The 16,563-nt window shown below is 33.7% G+C and overlaps 1 protein-coding gene across 1 annotated transcript in view; it reads left to right on the top strand.

Annotated features, from left to right (window-relative positions):
• The window catches only part of LOC123539643 (golgin subfamily B member 1-like), a 228,021-nt gene that overhangs the window by 16,732 nt on the left and 194,726 nt on the right, over positions 1–16,563 (top strand). The window contains exons 4-5 of the mRNA XM_045324320.2: positions 10,642–10,791; positions 12,474–13,968. Of these exons, the coding sequence (XP_045180255.2) occupies positions 10,642–10,791; positions 12,474–13,968 (1,645 nt within the window). The remainder of the gene's footprint in view (positions 1–10,641; positions 10,792–12,473; positions 13,969–16,563) is intronic.

The following is a 16,563-nucleotide window of genomic DNA, read 5'->3' as shown; positions in this document are numbered from 1 at the left end:
ACTTTGACTTCGTAGAAGATAATTAAACCTATTGCATTCAGTGTTGTTTTCTTTTGACAAGCCTTTGGAGTGGATATGAATCAACTTCAGTGATAGCTCTAGTTTCAAATGATATAGCTATTGATTGAACGAGCACTATTTCAAGAAAACAAATTGGGTTCCTCAAAGAGATTATACAAAATTGGATTATGTATAATCATAATGGTTAGCTTTATACATTGTCTACCCTTGTTTTTTTCACCGCATGCTATATTGTGTTTTGCTGTTGTTTCAATGCTTAAAAACGAGGGTAGAGCAGTACAAGATGGAAAAAAGATTATTTATATCTTAGCTTGTATTCTCCACGACTTGTGTCTGTCTGATGCATTAGATACCTTAGCTTAAACTTACCTAAATAAGCATGATAAAGAGATGTGATTAACTTTTGCTTCAAATGATACTGCGGATGTAATTTTATTTTTGTCGATCGAAAGGCCTACAGAATTTTCTACTCTTTTGATTTTTCGTTTCAAACTGATTGGTTGATATTTCAGGTTCAAGTGGTCGCAAGAGGTTAAACTGCACATAAGTAAAAGAAAGACAATTTAAATTTACTTTCTGTTCTGCTTTCTTTTTCTTTTCTGTTAATTTGATACGCTTGTAGCTGGAAAAAATCACTCACCGTTATACTGCCTTGTACATGATGTAAGCATTTTAGAGAACTTGGTTAAATCTCAGACGCGTTGTGATTGCTTTATTTTGAAAGAGATGTAGTATACCAATTGGAACTGTAGACAAGGTACTGCTCTACTTTCTCGTTTCAGCTGAACTGTGCGGAATTCCTTGCCGTGCATCGTGGAACCATCTGATAACTGCTTCCCGCCATGTTCTATTCCGCCATGTTTGAATTCACCGGATGTTGATCATTACGCACGCGCAGTCGTTTGGAAAGAAAAGAGAAGACGAAGAGAGTTTTCCATGACATGTTACTTGATAGACTGTCATTTGATTGTGTGCTGTTTTGTGTTAATTTCTGTTGTGTGGCGAGTAGATATTTAAAATATTTCGGAAAATTACATGAAAAATAGTCGGCTTACTGACTGTTTAGTATGTTGCATATCGCAATATTTTGCAATATATAGTTTAAAAATATATATCAATATACTAGTAAGCTAAACGCAACAAAAAATCAATTTATCATAAAACTAATGCATCAAAATAAATTAGTCATATACTCTTATTACGAATTATCATAATACAAAAACATTATACTAGTATAAAGTATGATTCAGCATTTCTGAATTTGTAAGTGTGAGAACATGAAACAGAAATCTGACATAGTCAATCTCGCGGAAGATCCAAACGAAGCATGAATTATTTCCCTTTTGCGCATGCTAGCGTATTTTATGTTGATTGAAATATGTCTGGTAGCAGAGCATAAATTTTAAATTATTATTGATATAAAGTCATATCACAAATGATTTGGATTCCTTTAGTATTTTATTCTTGAGCCAAATTATCGCATTGTATCAATTATAAAACTGATTCACAAATATGTGTAACGTCAGAAAGTAATGTTAAAAGACAATTGATGTGCGTGACTACAATATATCATTTTATTGTCCAATTATAGTACTGTAATAGGTAATTGTTTAAACAGTACTTAAATAGGTAATTAATTCAACAACATGTATTTTAGTTAGGTCGCAATATATATAGTTTCAAACATTTTTACATTTAATAGTGTTGCTACATCAATGTGTAAAATAAACTCAGACTAACAAAACTCGGCATTTGAACAGGAGTGTTGTAAATATATTTACATATGTCATATAGAGAATACTTGCATTGTGTGTCTGTCGGCTTGACTGAAAGAACAAATGAATTGATATAGATGTTTGTGACTCAGCTCATTAGATAATCTTTGTTGAAATTTTACAAACTGTGCCAGTATCAAAATGAGAACCGATTCAATTTTTTTTTCATGAACCATTAAACCAGTACCTACTGCTTTCTGCTGTAACAAACAGAGTGAATTCTTATAATTTTTAAATATTTTCACATAACATATCAACAGATGGAAAATACAAGTGTATACATTTTTATACAGCAAGACGGTCGCTAACACAACATATCCAACACAACATAATTATTAAAGGGGCACGTGTCCAGAGTTATGCCAATTTCCCGAAATTCATTAATAAGAGCTCTATGCAGTGTCCATACAAAAAAACCCAGAACAGTCATATTTGACAAGTTTGCTGTGAAATTTCCTTACAATAGCGATAAGTTCAATTCGGGGTTCTCTTAAAATACATTGCTAAACCGATATACCGACGACATCGGTCAGGAATGTCCAGAACAAATTTCTTGCATTATATATTTCTTACCGCCAATATTTATACACTTTATCTTTCTTAGTTTCATCTGTAATAACAATATATGTTGGAAGTATCATTGATTCTCAATCTCCATTACATAAATGTAATAACATTTCATTGGAAGGTACGGAAGCCTTTTAGGGATATACTCGGTACAACTTTCATTTTCGTTTTTTTATGAACGAACTATTTCGAATAAAACTGAATAATATTTTGCAAATGCTAAACAATATGTCATTATCATAACGTGATATTTTGAAGAAAAAACAACGTAAAAATATTTTATGATATTTTAGAAAATGATATAAAAACGGAGTATTTAGTAAGAAGCTGAAGGGTTTCCGTAGAAACGTGCCATAGTGAATCATGCAGTATATATTAACAGCTGTATCAAAATCAACCTTCATAAAGTTACGGTGTATATTATGATATATAGAAACAATGTTTATGTTTTATGGTATATAAATACAATGGTTATGTGTGTTTTGAGCCCATTTGTACCTAATCTGCCTAGCAGTGTTTAACCTGCGTGACATTGTAATAAAATCATGGGAATTTATACAATATTTTGTATAGCCATTGAGATTTGTAAATAAAAAAGCATTATTTATTCTCAACTTTCTGTAAATGTTTTTATTACTTTGTATCCCTAATTGCGCTCGTTTCCAAGGCAACTGTTTGAACACGAATTGTTAAACAACTATAATTCATTACCTTTGGTTGTAGACGAATCCCTGCATGATAAAAAGGTTTAAAATCACGAACATTTTACGAATGAGCGCGTGAACTTCATTGGCACGAAACAGGTTTCTTAAAACCCAATTAGTACACTTGCTGCCAAAGTTACTCACGATGCCAAAAGAAAAGTTCATTTTCATAAAAACTGCTTCAAACAAGTCTAAAAGGATATCATGTAAGTTATATAAAAGAAAAACTGTCCACAATGGGCGAAAGACACCCACCTTGTTTAGGTATCTTGGCATCCTCTCGACTATTCAACGGAAATATTGTTCTGATACTAAATTACCCGTACGCAACTATGGTCTCCAACATTACCTGTTTGTGCCAACAACATCCAATTTGTGACCGGTAACGGTATTATATAATGGATAGGTTCTTAGAGCAACTTTGCCTGAAATAAGTCCAACATTTCAAATGTTACGTGAAATAGACACTGAAACTGTATATAGTTGCATGAAATACTTTCCTAAACTGGATTGGTTTATTTCCAGTTAAATATTAAACTGAGACTATGCATAGAAATTGAGCACATTGCTTGGATACAGTGATGATGTCTGAACAAAGGAAATAGATACTATTGACCTTGTATAACTTGGTCCAGGTAAAATTAGAGGAAGCTTAAACGTTCAAAATTCTTACGACTGGAATATGAGTAATTTTCTGTTCCACTGACTTCTGTCGGCGTATTCTAATCCTGCTACTTTATAAATCAATTAACAAGTAGTAAATAGACAATCCATTATATACAGATATGAATGGCAATTGTTTTACCCGACTGCTGTTAGTGGGATCAATACTGGTATAAATATGTTGCATCAGACATACTCCAAAACAGTGACATTTTAGATATGACAGACATTTTTTATTAGATGAGAAAATAAAACAGGTCCAAATGCAACACTTTTGATGTCAGTTTCTTTAAAACATTTAAAACTATGGCCTCCACTGGCCTGACCTGGCCCGGCCCGGTCGAAAATTGTGTTTATCGGGCCAGACCGGGCCAATCTAGAGACTAGAACATGTGACTTCTGTCAGCTCGATGTTTATGTCAGGTCACAGCAATTCCTTTATTTAATGTCAAGCGGATAAATTCCTTGGATTGCCTTTGATGCTGATGATAATTGAAGGCTTATGGACCTAAACGAAATTTTTAACTAAGAAAGTACAAAAAAGGACCATAAATCTGTCAGAATGCATTCTTTGCCTACGTACTCACCGACATACGCTTATAAAATTTACAAAGTTTCAAAGTTATTGCCCATTTAGTATTCAAAAAAAAGCCGACCTAAACAAAAATACCCAAGAATCTTTAATGTTCTAAGTACAAAAGGGTCATAATTCTAACATAATGAGTTATGGTTATTGACGTACTCTCAACTCGACAAGTGATGTCAATGCCTAGTAAATATTTTTCAAAAATCGGACTAACTAAAATGGTAAACGCAAGTCATAATATACCCGTCAGGAGAGTCTTAATATTAAAACAAAACAATATAATAGCAAACTCTGTTTGATTACGTCTTTTCATGAGCTTTAATGTATCCTTCACGCATTGCCCACGCCAGCACCGGCTTAACTTTATTACAAAATTGATATGAACTTGTGTAACAGGCTGAAAATACTTCAAGCCTGACCGGGAATCGAACCCGGGACCTCTCACACCTAAGGCGGACACTCTACCACGTGACGTCGCTATAAAAGATAGCCCAATAGCAAGGAAGTATAAGTGCACCCTTATACTCTACCCTACTACATACACCCCCTCCATTTTAGAATTCGTCCTCGAATTCCAGGAGTTTGAACCTCTGTGGGATGTTCCAATGTGTCCATTCATATCTACTCGTGAGTTGTTAACGTTGGGCGCCAAATGTACCAGGCTGAAAATACTTCAAGCTTGACTGTGAATCGAACCCGGGATCTCTCACACCTAAGGCGGACACTCTACCACGTCGCTATAAAAGCTAGCTCAATAGCAAGGAAGTATAAGTGCACCCTTATACTCTACTCTACTACACTTGTCTCCATAATTTAAAACATAACTCAAAACGACCAAAAATGATAACTGCACGTTTGCTCATGATGTACAAAGTCCCCCAAGCCCACAAGCATCGACTTGAGTACAACCTATTACAAATGGCATTGAAGGAATAAAAATAATAACAACACTCTGTCCAAGGACGAGGATTCGACCGCTTTAAGCGCAGCCCTGGAGAAGTTTTTGGTTTTGTGATTCATTTTATCGCATGTGTGCCATGTGTCCTGTGGTAAATTCAGAGGTCCTACATAAATTGCTAGACTGAAAAACTAAACTCTTATACTGCTCTTTTTCGCTTTATCGTAGAGTTACTTCCCTTAAGTCATTGTGTAGGCTTCGACTAGTCTGGAACAGGTATTATCTTAAGCAGTTTATAAACTATTTCTCTGGTTCAGGAAATCCTTAAAGGTGGATAATCAGATTTTGGCCATGTAACGGATTTGTTCGAAACTTTAGCATCTGATCATTTACACTCATTTATGTTCACTTAACACTTAATACAAATTAGATTTTCACTGGAGGTATTTTTAAAATTTCATTTTCCTATCCTGGTTGCCCAACCAAGATAGAGTTATTTTATCATAAATATAAATTTGATAAACATACTTTGCCTAAGGAAATGTATAAATATTAGACATATTGTAATATATTTGTAAAATATTTGCATTAAAAATTATGTATTTAGATGGAATTCATTAGAAACGCAAGTTTGAAATATTATTATTACCTCCCTTTGCCTATCTTGGTTGCGCAACCAAGATAGATTGGAAATAAATAAATTCAGAAGCTACACACAGCTTTTAAACTTGCATTTTGGTTCAGATTGTTCAATAGTTGATATGTCTATCAAATGCAAATGTAAAACTAGACATTGTATCGGAACAAAAAGAAATACCCAGCTTTTTATATACTTTCATATTAAAGGGGAGTAATTACAAAATTTTATAAAAAATAAAAAAATATAGATTTCAAATAGGAATCTAACTCTATGTAATCGGTCTTTTTGTTCCTTAAATAATTCTCTACCAGAATATACAAAAAGTAAAAAATGTCATTAAATGTTGTTTAAATGTGATTGACCACCTTTAAAGCGATATAAATACGAGTGATAGATTAACTTTTCTATCTGAATTTTACACATTTATCACAACTGCCGTGTTTGACGTCGTGAGAGCGAAATTAAGCCAATACGTAACATGTACAAACTTTCGGTATTCTTGTGTAATAACGTTTGACGTTGACGTCATTTATAGTGTAGAAAGCGATGGTCGAACTGACTTGATCGAAATGGATGGAAGAAATTTCGATGTTTCAGCAGAAAACAACTAACAATATTAGTATCGCATTATTTTACCTTATTCAACTCGTTTAATAAATTCAGTTTGAAAAGGCACTCATGTAATATTCTATTTATATCAGTTTTCACAATTATATCAGGTTATTTTATTGTTTCATTTGAAAGCTTTTACACACTTGATGAATGGTCTCCAATTCTTCTCACGAATCACTTGATCAAACTTAGAATACGACTTTTTCTTATCAATCATTTGATGAATGGTCATCAAACTTAGATACAAGTTCTTCTCATCAATCATTTCATGAATGGTCATCAAACTTAGATACAAGTTCTACTCATCAATAATTTGATGAATGGTCATCAAACTTAGATACAACTTCTTCTCATCAATCATTTGATGAATGGTCATCAAACTTAGATACAAGTTCTTCTCATCAATCATTTGATGAATGGTCATCAAACTTAGATACAACTTCTCATCAATCATTTGATAAATGGTCATCAAACTTAGATACAACTTCTCATCAATCATTTGATGAATGGTCATCAAACTTAGATACAACTTCTCATCAATCATTTGATGAATGGTCATCAAACTTAGATACAACTTCTTCTCATCAATCATTTGATGAATGGTCATCAAACTTAGATACAACTTCTTCTCATCAATCATTTGATGAATGGTCATCAAACTTAGATACAACTTCTCATCAATCATTTGATGAATGGTCATCAAACTTAGATACAAGTTCTTCTCATTAATCATTTGATGAATGGTCATCAAACTTAGATACAACTTCTCATCAATCACTTGATGAATGGTCATCAAACTTAGATACAACTTCTCATCAATCATTTGATGAATGGTCATCAAACTTAGATACAACTTCTTCTTATCAATCATTTGATGAATGGTCACCAAACTTAGATACCACTTCTTCTTATCAATCATTTGATGAATGGTCATCAAACTTAGATACAACTTCTTCTCATTAATCATTTGATGAATGGTCATCAAACTTAGATACAACTTCTTCTCATCAATCATTTGATGAATGGTCATCAAACTTAGAATACGACTTTTTCTTATCAATCATTTGATGAATGGTCATCAAACTTAGATACAACTTCTTCTCATCAATCATTTGATGAATGGTCATCAAACGTAGATACAACTTCTTCTCATTAATCATTTGTTTAAAAAAAGTACTGGTAGTTAAGGCAATAATCAGCTTAATGAGAAGAAGTCGTTTCCTAAGTTTGATGACCATTCATCAAATGATTGATGAGAAGAAGTTGTATCGAAGTTTGATGACCATTCATCAAATGATTAATGAGAAGAAGTTGTATCTAAGTTTGATGAATGGCCATCAAACTTAGATACAACTTCTTCTCATCAATCATTTGATGAATGGTCATCAAACTTAGATACAACTTCTTCTCATTAATCATTTGATGAATGGTCATCAAACTTAGGAAACGACTTCTTCTCATTAAGCTGATTATTGCCTTAACTAACAGTACTTTTTTTAAACATGTTTTAGCCATATTTTCTATGGGAAGACCCGATCCTCCACCCGCAAGTGGATGTAGGAAAGCCCCTCTCATATCCGATCCTGTCAGTGTTATATCTAGGACCACGAACAACTGTTTGATCTACCTAATTATGTTTTCTTTTTATTCGTGAACTGTAGTTTTATTTTGCAAGATACAGATAAAAAAATATATATCATTCTATTTAAAGATATCCGAGAGTGGTGGTAGCATCTTTCAATTTCTTTTTTAAAAAACAGTATCTTCAATATCAGTTTAATGACCATGATGTATTTTTCCCATGGTAAAAATCAAGTAATATCATATTTTCAAAAAATATTTTTTTCAGAATTTGCAAAATGCGAAAAAAAATAATGCCAAGATATTTCAAAATGTTTATGAAAAATCCGTCGGCAAATAAAGCTAAACTTTCCAATATTTTATCAGTAGGACATGAATATAAGAAGAGACAGACTCGCCCGCCCGCACTCTGAAAGGCATGTTGTTTTAACCATGGTGAGAACTGACCTAGATTTAAACCATATATCAGTAAGAGCGGCCTGTCGCTTCTAACTATTGATAATAAATAACAAAATGATGATTGAATGGGATAAGGTCGTAACTTTTATCATTATAATATCATTACAGAAAATTAATGAAATATCATGGCATATTGTACAAGTATCATGAAATGAGGCATGAAATGATAGTTTCTGGCCAAAATGCATAGAAACAAAATAAGCAAAGCTATGATCCTGAAGCTCTAAAGATGATAAACACACATGCACCAGACAATGCAAGGAGAATGCATTGTGTTAGGAAAATCCAGCTACCGAAAATCCGAGGCCAAGATGCTCAACGAATTCTCAATATAATGATAATGTATTCAAAAGGAAACAAAAATATGAATCCAACGCAAGTGCAAGAGAATACAGTATTATAAGACTGAAATTGTGTCTGCAAAATTAACATTTGTATTTGATTCATTAATACATTTTTATCCATTATTGTATTATTTGTATAGCGGACTCGGTTGCTAGGTTTGGATCGGGCATCATTTGCCACGCAATAATAAACCATCCAAGTAAATGACTGCACTAAGCTGCACACTCAACAAGAGAAACAGGGGGGTAATGTCTGTTTCAACAGACCCATGTGTTAGAGGTTAGTAGCAAAGTGATCCACAATTATTTTTTTACATATGTACTGACCTACAAGTACAATGCATTTTCATCAACTTTCGACGGATCACTGATCAATTGGCCGAAGAGTTGTTAACCCTGTTCTAAATAAGTTACAGTCACTTCGAGGAACACTGTTGAACGGTTGACCATTTAGGTCAAGGCCCCCTCTAACGGTTAAGAATGCACGCCCTTAACACAAATGATAAGTGAAGGCCAGTCGAACGCCAAACATTTAATGCTGATCTAGTGACCAACCTAGGAAGTGAGCTTGAATTTTTGCGATACAGCAGCTAAATCAAAAGCCATTTAAAAAATCCAATTTTGTGGATCATAATTTTTATTTATAAGCTCACATGTAACGGGCGGACATCAGTTACCGTTCAAGTTAGAATAAAACTGCCAAATAGATACTACTACTCATGCACTTGTATATTAGACCATATTTTTTGTCATGTTTATGCAGTAATATATCAGCCACGATGGGAACAAAAGTCACGACTATCTCTTTAAAATGATATTTTTAGCTCTTAAGATGATGAGATTTTGCAGCAAAATAAACAAGTCCACTGCTGCCCGCGTGTTTACTGTAGAACCAGGTGGTAGAACACGTGAAAAGAGGTTGTATTTAATACAGAACTGAACGTTTCTGATATTCTGTAAATATCAAGTGTCTATTTAACTGTTCAAACTCCAGAGAATCTATAATGAAGCCTTCATATACTTGGTTGCAAGATTTTGACTTCTTGGCAGGAATAATTGTCTTTATCCATAAAAGGCACTGTATATCGGCGTGGCAGTATGTGGCATGACCTGGTGTATTGGCGCTGAAAATATATAACACGGCAGCAGAAGTTCTTTCAAAAAGTGCTGGGGTGAGGAGGGTGGGTATTTTTGCACACGAAGCTTAGTTATTTGTGAGGGAATGAACCGGTTTAAAATATAAAATGACCAAAATGACTCCACACCCGTGAACTGCTCGTGCGTGAAACTGATTAATCAAGGCACGTTATATTATATGGACTGGATCAAAATAACAGAAGCCAAAAAAAAAAAAAAAAAAAAAAAAAAAAAAACAACCATAAATTTATTTCTCAAGAGAACATAAATTCCTTTATTCTTACATTTTTTGTCTCCAAAACAGCCTAAATTAGCAATGGAAAATATCCAACAAAAATATGTTTTCACGATAAGTTCAAAATTATTCAAGACATTTTTGAAATTTAAAAAAGCTTCTAGATGGCTTTGATTAATAAAATCAATGGTGAATGTCTCGTATTTCAACTGAAAAAGCTTGTTACAAAAATAGGGCTCTTTTGTTTTGCTAAATCAGTTGATACCGTAAAGTTGAATCATATGATTTTCCTGAATGATTTTAATACTCTTATGGCATTTGAACTGTTGTGAAAAATATGAAAGTTTAACGTTTATTGGTAGTCTAGTCCCTTTTGGACAAACATGTTTATTGGCAAAATGTTCATTTATTTGCAAAAGGTTGACATGAAGATGATTGGAAAGCAGTCAAGTTTGGAGCACGAAATTGCCGAGCTGAAACGAGAGCTGTATGACGGAAAAGAGCGGGAAATGGACCTTAAAGACCAGATACAGTTTGTAGATGCAGATGGAAAGAAACTACGTAAAAAGGTGGGCAAATAAGTTTTGGAAATTTAATTCCTTAAAAGCGCATGAAAATATAACTGTCTTCACTAGCTCAAAACTGGAATATGACAAATGGAGGGCTAGTTTTCAATATTGTCTCAAAAACGGGGTGATACATATGGCAACAACATAGACAAATTGTCTATGCTTCAGAAACACGCTGCTAGGATAATCTAGAAAGCTTACACCCTTGCCTGGAATATTCGGAAACCGGGAAGGGTATCAATCACTCATATAATAATATACAATAATAATAATAACACACGTACCTACTAACTTATGTATTAATACTATGACACCGCAATATATTAGTTTTATTGATAACAAATGTTTTCATTTCTGTGAAACAGAACATCTCAAATTTCTCAGATCTAAACACAATTTTGTTATTGAGCGTTTTTTTTTTGCCGTTTTGGGAGCAGAATTTTGGCCCCATCCCCTTCTCCAAAATGTATGTTTCCCTCATTTGTTTTGACAAAAACTCCACTCCATATTTTTTTACATATTCCAACCAGAACTCTTAGCATTTGTATATAAATGTGTAAACCTTATCATTTAAATCACAACATTGTGCTTTTTATGTCATTTTCTTCTTTACGTGTAACATACTGAAACATATTGCTTGAAAAAGCTATTTTCTTTTGTCAGTTGGGTTTAAGTTACGAAAATCAGGTATTGTACCGAGAAAACGTATTCGAAATAATAAAAGAAAATGGGTTGGGCTCAAGGCAGTCTTCCCTCCAAAGAAAAAAAGACTATTTTAACAGTAATGAAACAGACATTGGAAGTTCAGTAATAAGGTTTTCAAAAATCTTATCAGCCTCTTTCTAATTGCATTCTTTATTGTCCACACATTTTGTTTTCAGTTAATAAAATGTACTAAGTCTTCTAATTTTTCTGTTCTTATCCATTTAGTTGTGTTTAGCTATATTAATTCGTATCACATTCCTATGCATATTTTTTATCCTTTTTTTCTGCAATTATCTAGATATTTTGTCCTCGTTCCGATGTTCACATTTTATTTAATTGTGTATAATATAGTCTATTTCTGTAATTGCAAAATTTCATTCACGGCTGATATAGACAATATTCTGAATATTAAGAACGCTTTCTCCTACCTTTCTCACATAACAGTTTAGAATTATCAGACCCGATTTACAAATAACTTGTATTCTAACAGCTCCTGGCGGTGTTACCCAGGTAGTCTAGATAAAGATAAGGCTTTTTGAACATGTAAATTACTTTTATATAATTGAGTAAAGGTAAGTAGGTAAGCTATTGTTTACATCATAGTCGGCTTATTCAGGTTTCAGTCAGGCACAATTCATAATCTTAACAAGAAGACAGATCTTATCTTATCTTATCTTATCTTATCTTATCTTCTAAATGCCCAATCCGGAAGTTGTATTTTCAAGTATTTTGCAGTGGGAAAGCTCAGCAATTTCCTAATTGTAACCCTGCCAATCCACTGGTTCACTGACAAAATAGTTTGTTTTTAATTCTGATGTTGAGATTTTAGACTGGCACTATATTATCAAAAATTAGTAAAACTAATGTGTATACATGTAGTACGTTTTCACAGTCTTTTGTCTTTTTAATTATTTGTACAAAATCAGTTTGCGTTAATTACTATTTCTGCTATTTGTTACAATTTCGTTAACATTCAGGTTATTGACCTCGAGCAAGAAAATGACAATTTGAGTAAACAGTTGAAGAAAATGTCGAGAGAACGGGCTTCCTCAAACAAAAATGATTCAAACGAATCCAAAACGGAAGCGGAAGTAGAGACGAAGATTCAGCTCGAACTGTCCGAGAAGGAGTTGTCAGTCCTGAAAAGGAATATGGCGTCACTGGACGAAGAAAACGAACTGTTACACCGAGAAATGTTTTTGCTTGAAAAAAGGTTAAAAGAACAAGATCGACAACTCAGAATAATTCCTGAACCGTCTTCTCCTAGGGTGTATTATGAAGATAAAATTAAAGAATTTGAAAAAGAAGCAAACGACTTTAGGTCCAAACTTTTAGATAAGGAAAAGGAAATTGAGAACTTGTATGCACAAATTCAGACAATGCAAGTAAGGTCAACCTGTGGTAAGAATTTGACCAAAAGCAAATCGCTTGATCTTGATACAGAATCCGATTACAGTGTAGTAGTAGATCTAAAAAGGCAACTTGAAATAAGTCACCAAGAAAATGAAGCTTTACGACAAAGAATTTTAAATTTGAAAGATGACAAGAGTGCTCTTGTTGACGAAATAAGAGCTTTAGAAGAGAGACGTCTTTCGGGCCGCCAAGGGCTGTCAACACTGGCGGTTGCTTACATAGAAAATGAGGACGAAACAAAGGCCAAAACAAAACTGCAACTAATGGAAGTATCTCAGCAGCTTCTGACAGAAAGAATCCAGTCTCTTGCTAAACAGATGCTGTCAATAACGGAAGCACATTTACCGAAAATGCACTTGGAACAAATTCTCAAAATTGCAAAAATATCGAGTGCAGACGAACTAATTGAATCGAGTAGCGATACGGCGAAAGATAACGCTCCATTTGCCAGAGTTGAGAAACCAAGTGAAACTAATTCAAGTTCAGGTAATGTTTGTGAGTTAAATACTTTCACTTGTACAGAAAAGCTTGGAAATTCAGGTAGCAATAGTTATTCGCCGAGTGATGAGAAAGTTTGTGATGACGAGCGGCAGCAGACGATATTTGAATCACGTGACCCTGACAGGCTTCTGTCTGTTATAGAGGAAATTTATTCTGTGTTGATAGAGCGTTTGTGTAACGTGCAGATGGATTCGAACAGGGAAGTAGTTCCGAGACCGGAAAAGGAATTAAATGGTCACAGTGATTCGCCGGAAATGGAAATCTCGTCTGCGGATTATTCTGAAAGTGTTCAATTGGAAAATAAAGTGAGCGAAAGCGGTGAAGAATCCGAAATTATTGCAGAAAAAGAAATGCTGGAATCAGCAACAAGTGCAGAAAGTGGAAATATGAAGCAGGACTCAATCTGTGAAAAGGCTTTAGATGTACCTCTTGAAGATGACAACAATAAAGAACAATCTGAAAAAAATCCGACAGAAAATAAAGTTGCCGTGCCCGGCATAGACGAGACAGCAAATAAACGATTTATGGACAGAATTGCATTTCTTGAGGAAGAAATAGGTAAGTCCTTTTCTTATTTATATCATCCTTATCCGAGATATTTACAATATAGTATTTGATTGTGTGTTACGTTTTTTTTTTCCTTCAAACACAGGGGCTATACTTTGTACCACTTCCCGTTTCCGAAGTGCAATATTTTTGTTATGTATGTAAAATGCAATGTATACATGTATACCAAATGATAAATCTATATTGCTATTATTGTTTGATTTATTAAACAATATTCAAATCGATGCTGAATACCCTTTAAAAAATGTTGCACCCAAACATTGTTCTGCATCTCTCCTCTGTGACAATGCATGTTTGAAACCTCGGCTGCTAGATCTTTTATACCGCCGCCTATGTTTCACTTGACAGTTTGCTATTAATATATAAAAAGAGTCTAAGTGTTCTTATTGTCTATTTTAGAGTCTCTATTTTTTTAGAGTTATTGTTGGACAAAAGGAACAAAATATTAGTTCCTTTTGAAAAAAGTTACGTGTCTGTAAAATTTCACTTTGTCTGACATTATTTTATTATAAAACTATGACTGTCACAATTAATTTAAGAAGACTGCCACAGTACAATTCGTTTGAATGATTTTATGTGCCCGAGATGAAAGATAATACTGAGCAAAGATAATATCTAGTATTTGAGTAAGTAATATTTAGGTTATTTCTTGATTTATTTCTGCCTTAAAATTTTGTATACATCAGTATTTTTGAATGACACTTGTTGCCAATGCTCCAGAGATAAAATCAATTGAAAGAAAATAAACTGTTAATTGCACATTCCAATCCGTGTTTATATCGTCAGAAAGTGTCTGCCTTTATACAAATACGTATCGCAACGTCTTCTACATTAAGATAATATCCAAGAACTAGAAAAAATATCCTAAGTTCTCATTAGTCATATACAAAGATGTAGGCTGTGGCTTATCAGATGGTTGTATTTAACCTTTCGTACCCTGTCATGGTTAGAATGAATAGAATATCTGCAGATATCAAGATTAACATACCTACCATGTGATCTTACAACCCCTTATGTCAGCCACTCAAAGAACAAGTAGCCGATATAACACTTAATGTCTCTCTAATTTAGTCCTTACAGAAAAATATTAGTCTTGAAGGTATAACCTGTGATGAACTTTGACGATTATTATGTTATTCTCTCATACCTCTTTACGCATGGTAACGTCGTTTCGCCGATCAAGCGCACTTGTGGTTATAACATTACGCCACGTAAATATCATATTCGTCCATGTTGCTCTCTCGTGTGGTTAACCAACATAATGCCATGTATCAATGCATTACGATATCTAGAAAGAAATTACCCTCACGCCATGTCTAATGCACCATATCAACATACTGTGATACCTGCTCTTTGCAGAACAATATCAAAGAAAATGTTCTGCGATAATGGACGATTCCTTAAATACCAGAAATGTATTACATGAACTTTTTCACCAGTTGATTCTGTAAACGAAAACTTAATGAAATATGATAATGCTATTTTCTATATTCATGATTTGTCTTCAACAGAAATCCAGTTATTACAGGGTAAGATTTATCATTTTGCTGTCAGAAAACATGACTGTAGTGATTCGTGCACACTCTCATGGTCATCTTATTTACTATTTTTTGTTCTGCAAACACAACTCTTTCAAATGATACCTCAAAAAATAAAAAAAAAGACATGAGGTCACCAGGTATCGAAATGTTATCTATTTGCGGATCGGATACCTGAATTCCACGACATAAAAATAGTTCGTGCATAATACTTATTTCAATATTTAATTCAAAGACGTCTAAGATGTCAAGATAAATGTTTTACCACTATATCCCAAGATATCAAGATAATTTGTGGATACGAATGAAATCACTATCCAAGTTAAAGATATCAAGATAGTTCGTGCACATGAATGATTTCAATATCTGATACCAAGATATCAAGCAAGTTAGTGTTTGTGAATGATTTCAAAGTTTCATTCAAAGACACACATACGGTTTATACTAGCGGGACATTTCAACATTTCAGTCAGGGTGGAAATTGCGAGAGTTTTCAATCTTAAATCCCAAAAAGTAAACTGAAATGTACTTACTAGAAAAAATTCAGACTTTAAGTTATTTAAAAAGATATACTTGGAAGTACAATCATGCTGAATTTTACATAATGGCAAGAGAATATGCACAAATACTACACGAATAATTACTTTACGGAAAGCAGTTGAAATTATAAGATTCTTTCACTGGTTGTAGGTGCAGATGGGAATATCCGGCCCCGAGGGTAACTGTTTAGGCGGTAACGAGGCCGGATGCCGAGTTACCGCCTAAACAGTTACACGAGAGCCGGATATTTCCATCTGCACCTATAACCAGTGACAGAATCTTTTTCTTGCATACAGTTTTGCAAGAAATAATAATAAAAATAAAATCAACCGAACGGCTTTCTTTTTAGAATTATTTCTTATGGCAGTGTATTTAAACAAAGCGCGGGAAACCAACGTCCGTAAACAGGAAAGACGTCATGACTTTTCAAAACAAACAACAATGTTTAGTTCCGGTTTTGTTTTATCAGTTGCAGCGTAACGTTATGATTTTTTTTTTATAAAATAAC

Source organism: Mercenaria mercenaria, chromosome 16, assembly GCF_021730395.1.
Source record: "Mercenaria mercenaria strain notata chromosome 16, MADL_Memer_1, whole genome shotgun sequence".
In the NCBI taxonomy this organism is placed as follows: domain Eukaryota; kingdom Metazoa; phylum Mollusca; class Bivalvia; order Venerida; family Veneridae; genus Mercenaria; species Mercenaria mercenaria.
The sequence above is the reverse complement of the archived record's forward strand: the minus strand, read 5'-3'. Positions and strand labels throughout refer to the sequence as shown.